Source organism: Myotis daubentonii, chromosome 2 (genome assembly GCF_963259705.1).
Source record: "Myotis daubentonii chromosome 2, mMyoDau2.1, whole genome shotgun sequence".
NCBI lineage: Eukaryota > Metazoa > Chordata > Mammalia > Chiroptera > Vespertilionidae > Myotis > Myotis daubentonii.
In genome coordinates, this window is record NC_081841.1 from 222274268 (window position 1) to 222282373 (window position 8106).

Consider the following 8106-nt stretch of genomic DNA (forward strand, 5'->3'; position numbering starts at 1 on the left):
CAGCCTGAGCACCAGTGGAAGTCCCTCTTCTTGAGTTGGACTTGCCTGCCTGGTCCCCCAATATTTCCAAATTATCTCGTGTCTTTTCTCTTTCATTTGTGGTTGGCTCCTCTTCCAGACCCTGAACCCTGAACCACGCAGGGCGTGGAGGGAAACACACTCAACATCTGGTGCCCGACGGGAAATCTGAAAGTGAAGGTAAAAAACAGTTTCAGCAGCAAGGGGAGGAACAAAGAATTCACCGTAAAGGTAGGAAAGTTCACCTAAAAAGGTGGGGGGGGGGGATATTTCACTGCACACAAAAGGCCACAATCAGCTACAGTAGTCTGGAGCTGTAGGCAGTGTGGGAACATTTTCTTAACCAGGCTAACAGGGCAGGATTCGGCTTTAAAAAAGTAGATTTGGCTTTAAAAAGTAAGAAACTTTATTATAGACTTTTGATTTGCATGCTTAAGGAGTTAAAATTTTAGAAGGTAATCTCTTACAGTTTTTGCATGTTATTATAGAACATAACCCTTGTTTTCTTGAAAAAGGTACATTAGATCTTAAAAGTTTGCCAAAAAGTTAATCATAACTTGAAAAATAAGGTCAGCAGCAGGAAAAAACTTGCCCTCAAGTTGTTTCCCCTTGTGGAAAACGGTATTTCATTTGCTAGAGCCTTTAGGAGAGGTCAAGGAGGATAGATCTCCTCCCCTTGCACCCTCTGTTCCTAAAGTAAAATGGGAGGAATGGCCTTCATGGCACCCTCCACCTCCATGTCCTAATCCTGAAATGTTTAATTCTCTGTTAATAGAATCACCTGTGCAAAAAGGCCAAATTATAAAGAAATCGGGATATTAAAAGGTACTCCTTTTAATCAGGCTGAAAAAGAGTGCCATGGTCACCTCAATGTGGTTTCTTGTCCAAATTAAAATCTTAATTTGTACTTGGAACTAAAATCTGTAATAAGAAATGAAACCCTGCTGCTGAATCCACCTCTGATGTGGAGAGATTCAAAGGTGACAGGAGAGGGCAGAGCTATAAGCTCTTCCACAATGAGATTACTTAATGTTTTATTTAAAAATTACCAGAGAACATCTTATGACAACCAAACTTAGGCTAAGATAACCTTGGATGTTAGCAATAACTTTGGAAAGCGAAATAGGAAAAAATTTAAAATGTCTTTTTCTATTACGCATGACTTTGGGAAAAATATGCCATCTGAGTCATTTGCTGAAACTTCCCCCAAAGCAGGATGTGGGAAGGGAATGAGGGATCACATGGCGAACCAACATGGACACCTCCTCCCCAAGTATTCTAATTTAAAATCTCCTTCTCATAATTGAAAAGTTATACAAAATTTAAAAATGCATCTGGGATTTCTGTGCACGTGTAAAGAGAAAAACTGGCTTAGAACTAACGCGCGCATCTTCTGATTTTGGACATTAGATAGAGTTTTGAGCTGGAGTCTCTTTACAAATGTACAGAATAAAACACAAGACTGATTATTTCCTAAGAAAAATGGCGAATTTGACCCAGGGAAGAAATGCTGGCTGGTTCTAGCAACAAGATTGGTATTTTTTCCATAATAAAGTGATTTTTGAAATGTTAATGAAATCTGTTCCAAAGTTAACTTTAAGACCTCTAAAAGAAAATTCAGTAAAATTTTCTGTTACAAAAATTTGCTAAAGTAAATGCCTTAAAATAATAATTGGATTTGAATCTCTTTTTTTAAAAAAATAATGAAATATATTAATTATAAAAATCTAAGTAGCCAGGTAAAAAACTGGCCCTTTGTTAATTTAAAAGGATAGTCAAACCTTTCTAGTGGAGGTAGGGGCTAGTTCAGGAGTGGGCAAACTTTTTGACTCAAGGGCCACAATGGGTTCTTAAACTGGACCAGAGGGCCGGAACAAAAGCATGGATGGAGTGTTTGTGTGAACTAATATAAATTCAAAGTAAACATCATTACATAAAAAGGGTACAGTCTTTTTTTTTTTATTTTTATTCATTTCAAAAGGGCCGGATCCAGCCCGCGGGCCGTAGTTTGCCCATGGCTGGGCTAGTTGCTTTCAGCCCCTAGCAAATTCTTAAAGAAAGAATGTGGTCAATTTACATCTGAATGGACCAGGTTAGACCAAACTTGTTTTGCCAGGGAAAACAGTCCCCCGCAACCCCCCCCCCCCCCACCCCGCCCCGAAGCTGCAATCCGGTGGCCAATTTTGAAATTTCCCACCAGCAAGCAACCAGCAGGAAACAATGTAGCTATAAGTTTGTTTCTTGACTTTCCCCAGAGAAAAATCATGGCCATTTTAACATCAAGGTGTGGACGAAAGGGGCCACACGCTGACCTGACAAGCTCAGGGAAGGCCTGCGTGGCAGCCTAGCAGACTCAGGGACCTAAAATAACCACAAAGGATGGTCTGAAATTAAACTTTGACTAAAAGCAGTTATGGTGGGCAGTTATGTCCTAGGCTGGTATCTTCACTGACAAGATCAACTTTGATCCTTACTGAGCCCATTTGCCTTTTTGCCTCTAAGATAACATTCCTTTGAAGTGTCTGGGTAACTTGTAACTTCCCTTTTTCTGGAACCCCTGGGGCATAACCAAATGTTCTGGGCGCCAGGGCAGATACTACAAATTCCTTCATTATCATGTTGATTGATCCTGCACCCACCTAAGTATGTGTCCATCATTTTACTTTTTATCCTATCACAGGGGTTTCCCTGCTTCGCTTAATCCCACCTCCTTAAATCTGTCACCAATGAATTTCATGTATAAATACGGATGTAACCTTGCCATTCTCCGGAGCACTATCTCAATTCATTGAGGTTCTGCTTCCCGGCATATGTCGACAGTTTGGCTCAAATAAACTCACAAAAATTCTTTACAGGTTTCAATGGTTTTTTTTACGTTAACAAAGGGCTGGGCCAGGCCTGCCTTGCCAGCATCAGGTGTGGTTTTCCAGAGCCGCTGAGAACTTGGGACCTTGGAGTTTATGGAATCAAATGATAAAAACTTATACCTAGGTATCTTGAAGTGACAGAATGCTGAAATATTGATCTGAGTGTGCATCGTACGAAATCTAGGGGACAGAATTGAATCTGTTGGTTGATTATGTCTTGCATTTTTGAAGTTTATTCTTAAAAATGATACTGATTGAGAAATGCTAAATATTTGACTTGCCAGCTAAAAGTTTAAGGTTCAGATTGAATTGGGAGAAATTGTGTAGTTGTGGTAGCTAAATGCCTAAAGTGTAGAAATTTATTTTTGAGAAAATAATTTTTGTTTTCTCTGAAATAATTAGAATTCAAAATATGTTGCTTATTGGTCTGATTAAAAAAGAGGATTAACTCTGTGATCTCCACTGAAATTTTTAATACAAAAACCAGTGTAAATTTAATTGGAGAGAACAGTGTAGACAGCCACCACTTTGGGCTGCCTGACTTGACAGCCGCCATGATGGCCACATGGCTTGCTGCTTCCCTGGGGACCGCCATCTTGAAACAGCAAAGGCCAACCCCTCTCTTTGAATTAGCCAATCAGGAGAGACCATGCACCTGGTCTAATCAAGAGCAAGGAACAGGTCACATGGGTTTCTAAGTCATCTGCTTCAGAAACTTGAAGAGATTCAGAGCCAAGTTCAAACAGGACACTGTCAGGGGGTAGCATGTGTCCCCTCAGGGTCAATGGGCAGCCAAGAATCAGGATCCCCCTTGAGGGCGTCTCCAGTGATGCTCGAGGTATTTGTGTTTCACAGATTGGGAGTTTATGAATTATTTTCAATGCTCAACACACTGCTTGCAATAAGCCATGTGCCTCCTTTTAAAATCTTACGTATTATTTATTCTTTATATGCTGAAATAATATTTGAATCCAAGTAAACTCTAGGAAGATTACTGGAACCTCCCATAATCCCTCTGTATATGCAAATAAGCCAAAGGGGATACATTTACAGATTGTTGTTAAAATACTAAATCTGACAATAATTACAGTCACCATAAATTAAAAATCACTCGAAATATATGGCTTTGCGGCAGTATTTGTTAAAATCTCAAAAAGCAACCATGTTTCTTACATTTGTTGCTTGTGTGAGAAAGAAAAGTGTCTGGAAGGAAATAAAAAGAGGTTTCCTTCAGATGTCTAACTATAATTAAAAATCAATATATTGGGCCTCATAAGCTAAAGTAAATAATTTGTGTTTTGCCTCCTTAAACAAAGTTTATGTAAATTTACCCAAAGACTAATACCAGAAATTTAATTAATGTCATTTACTGTCCATAACATAGGACAAGTAAAGTTAAAAGAATAAATGTTATTTCAAACTGACTTAAATTGGCAAATTGGACTAAGTGGATATTCAGGGGAACTTAGCTGTCACCTATTAAAAGATAAACTACTACAATTTTTATATAAGACCTCCATCATTATACCAAAAAATACTAGGCAGGAACCAATTCCTGGAGCTTTAACTGTTTTATACTGATGAGTCATCTAAGGGGAAAGCTGCCTATCATACAATGAATTCTGACTGAGTCATACTGACCAGTCATACTTCTGTGCAAAGAATTGAGTTAGAAGCTATTAAGGCTGCATTGCTAGATTTCCAAGAGCCTGTTAACATAATTTCTGATTCCTCTTATGCTTTGGGCCTAGTAAGTAGAATTGAAACTGCCTGGCTGAAATAGCTTAGTGACCAAAGTTTATTCTTACTATTTCAACAAGTCCAGCAGATTGTGCAGCAGAGACAATACCCTTTTTATATCACTCATATCAAGGCTCACAGTATATTTCCTGACCCATTAACTAAGGGAAATGCACATGCTGATCAATTGGTTGCTTTATTAAAAGAGGCCTCGGAGTCTCATCAGCTTTTACATCAGCCTGCTAAAATGTTGTCCAAACAATTCTCAATCTCTCGACAGAAAGCAAAACAGATTTTCAAGGAATGTCCCACTTGCATGTTACACCTACCTCAAGGGCCTAACACAGGAGTCAACCCTAGAGGTTTGCTAAGGAACCATATCGGGCAAATGGATGTGACACATTGTACTCCTTTTGGACGTCTTGGGGCATTACATGTCTCTGTAGATACCTTTTCAAAAGTCCTATGGGCTACTGCATCTACAGGAGAAACGGCAAAACAGGTTATTAATCATTGCCTAGCAGCTTTTGCCATCATAGGAATTCCAAAAATTATTAAAACTGATAATGGGCCTGTTACACAAGCTGTCAATTCCAGGAATTTTGTAAAAGGTGGAAAATTCAGCACATTACAGGAATACCATATAATTCCCAAGGACAGGCCATTATTGAGTGACAGCATCAGTGGCTATAATCCCAACTTGAAAAACAAAAAGGAGGGATGATGGAGAAATCACCTTTGGGTAGGCTGCACCAAGCCTTAATTACTTTAAATTTTTTCACTTGTGATGCTGATGGAAAGACACCTATGGAGCTACATTGGTGTCAGAATAAAACAAAAGAAAATGTTCTAGTTAAATGGAAGGATCTGGAATCGGGTTTATGGAAGCGACCTGACCCATTATAAACTTTTGGCAGAGGGTACGCTTGTATATTCCAGAGAATTTTTCCAAACCTGTGTGGATTCCTGTTAGAAATATTAAACTGCATCAGAGATCCAAGAGAGAAACTAACCAGACTGAGGACCTTGCGCCTGGAGCCACACCATGCAGCTGCAGAAAATCAACTACCTCAGCCACAGAGAGCAGCGACTCCAAGCAGTCCACTGAAGATGAGGAGCAGGAGGAGGACAAGCCGGACAACAAACACCCCAGAGACCACCTGGGGCATGGTAAAGTGAAGTATGGTAACAATTATTTCGGGTAAAAACTATAGTTTCATACTGGTCTTAGAAAAGCATTTAACTTTACCTGGGAAGGACAGCACAGTTATCCCAAGGTCAGAGGGCTCCAGTTAACATGTCCCTGTTGACTCAGAGTTCCGAAGACCCAAAACTGTAATCTAGATAACATGCCTAAGTTTAACCCAGGTTACCCAACGGCTCTAGACCCAAAACTGTAATTTAGATAAAGTGCCTAAGTTTAACCCAGGTCACCCAAGGGTTCTAGACCCAAAACTGTAATTTAGATAACATGCCTAAGTTTAACCCAGGTTACCCAAGGACTCTAGATAATGTGTTTACCCAAAACTGTCATTTAGATAGCATGCTGTCTCTGCTTCTGTAAATTGCCTTTTTTACAAACCAGGTTCCTCATTCCAAACCTTGAGACAGTCAGTTTAAAATTAAATTGCCATGGCCTAAAGCAAAGAATATTCTTACATGCTATTATTCTACAAGTTTCATTAATAATTTTTTTTTTTAGGCCAGGAAACTTGCACAACTTTTATTAAATCCTAGGCTAATTTAACAATATCTGATTCTATAGACATCATCCTACGGTGAACATGTTTAATGAGAGAAAGCAAATCAGACATCTAAGTCATTATTTCCTGCAGACTAAGCAATAAGATAACTACTACACAGAACGCTACAGGTCATGACATACACTTACTTGCTCAGAGCTTTCACACAAGCCATATTGTTTATCAAACTATGTCTCCTAATATTTAATACAGTAGAATTAGTGACTGTAGTTCTCATATAATATTTTCGTTACAAGTACCTTATTGAGATAACTAACATTTAGACAGTTTCACTGACTTTCCAGATTAGCAGAATATATTCAAGAAAAAGCAAAAAGTAAAATGAACACTGAACATGACAAGTTATAGAAGGAAAATGAAGTAAAGATAAAAAGGGAAGTGAAGTATCAGTGGGGTTGAAAATCAGTCTAGACATTTGTTTAGAAGAATCAACTATGGATTTCACAGATCAAGTTTATAAATTCAATACAATATAAATCCTTTTGAATGTAAAAGCCACATTGAAATTAGAAGGTCTATAAACTGTTAGCTTTTGGCCTTAAATAGTACCAATTCTTCTGATCAAAGAAGGCCACAACAGTTAAGATTGTATTACTTGATTTTATTTTACACTAGGTGGTGGGCACAAAGCAACCCCCTTAATAAAGTTGACAATTAGCTTCACTCAGAACATTTTTAATAATGCACATTAAAAAAAAAAGTATTCTTACAAATTGTTCTGCAATCCAAATATACAATAGCCTGGAAAACAACATTTAAAAAACAAAGCCAATGTAAAAAGACAGGTTAAAACAACTAGGACAGTACAGGTTTATATGGCTCAGATTTTACAGTTTTCTCACTGCATCGTCAATGTCAGAAATCTGTTCCTTCAGCTGGCTCCATTGCTCAGGGTTTAAGGAAATACCTTTTCTTCCTGGTTTCGTTTCACCTTCTTGATCCATCCAATATTCTCTAATATCAATTAGGACTTTTCCTTTAAAGTCCCGTACGCTGACGTACCTCATTTTCCCAATCTGGAACATGTTGTCATCCCTGCTGCTGCTGCTCTGTTTAGAAGACGACAGGGCTCTTGAAGTCTCACCAGTCTTTTGCTTCTTTACAGGCTTTTCTGAAGCAACTTGCTTTTTCCTCTTTAACTTTTTGTCAACTTCACTGTCAGAATCGCTGCCAGAAGAGCTTGAAGAAACAAGTTCCTTTGATTTAGGCATTGCTGCGCCGCTGCCGCCGACCTGCCCTGCTCGCTCGCTCCTCGCCACTCTATAATTTTTTATGCTTTACAACAGTATATTGTGCATCTATCCGAAACAAACTTAGAAATTAATTCTTTGAATGTTTGGCAGCAATTTAATAAGGACATGAAAGGATTTATTCTCTTCCACTGTGTGGAAGGCCCCCTGGGAAGGCACTTAAGCATTCTGTATTGACCTCTCTTGACCTTTTTGCCAAGAGGATTCCCACTTCTCACAATCCAATTGCCTACAGCTGTTGCCTGAGTTCTCCGTTCAAGCCGAGGTCATGGTGGCTGGTACCATGGATCTGTCTCTCGCCCAATGGCCTGAGCTGGGCCCTCTCTGGAGAAGAAACCTGGGGTCCACATGATCAATGCCAGGGCCCCGCCAGCAGGTGAGGGGATCCAAAGGCAGTTGCTGGGCGTGGAGGCCACAGGGGCATAGGCTAACAAGGAGACAGAACTGAATCTCACATCACCCTGCTTG

At 39.3% G+C, this 8106-nt stretch overlaps 1 protein-coding gene across 1 annotated transcript; it reads right to left on the bottom strand.

The window, feature by feature from the left end:
• Positions 1 to 6968: 6968 nt before the first annotated feature.
• On the bottom strand, positions 6969 to 7643 carry LOC132228790 (activated RNA polymerase II transcriptional coactivator p15-like). The gene has a single exon (XM_059685843.1). It carries the CDS (start codon positions 7597 to 7599, stop codon positions 7216 to 7218), a length of 384 nt encoding a protein of 127 aa, XP_059541826.1. The 5' UTR covers positions 7600 to 7643; the 3' UTR covers positions 6969 to 7215.
• Between the last annotated feature and the right edge of the window lie 463 nt (positions 7644 to 8106).

Coding starts and splice junctions, on each gene's coding strand:
- LOC132228790 (XM_059685843.1), bottom strand. CDS start 7,599: ATGCCTAAATCAAAGGAACTTGTTTCTTCAAGCTCTTCTGGCAGCGAT.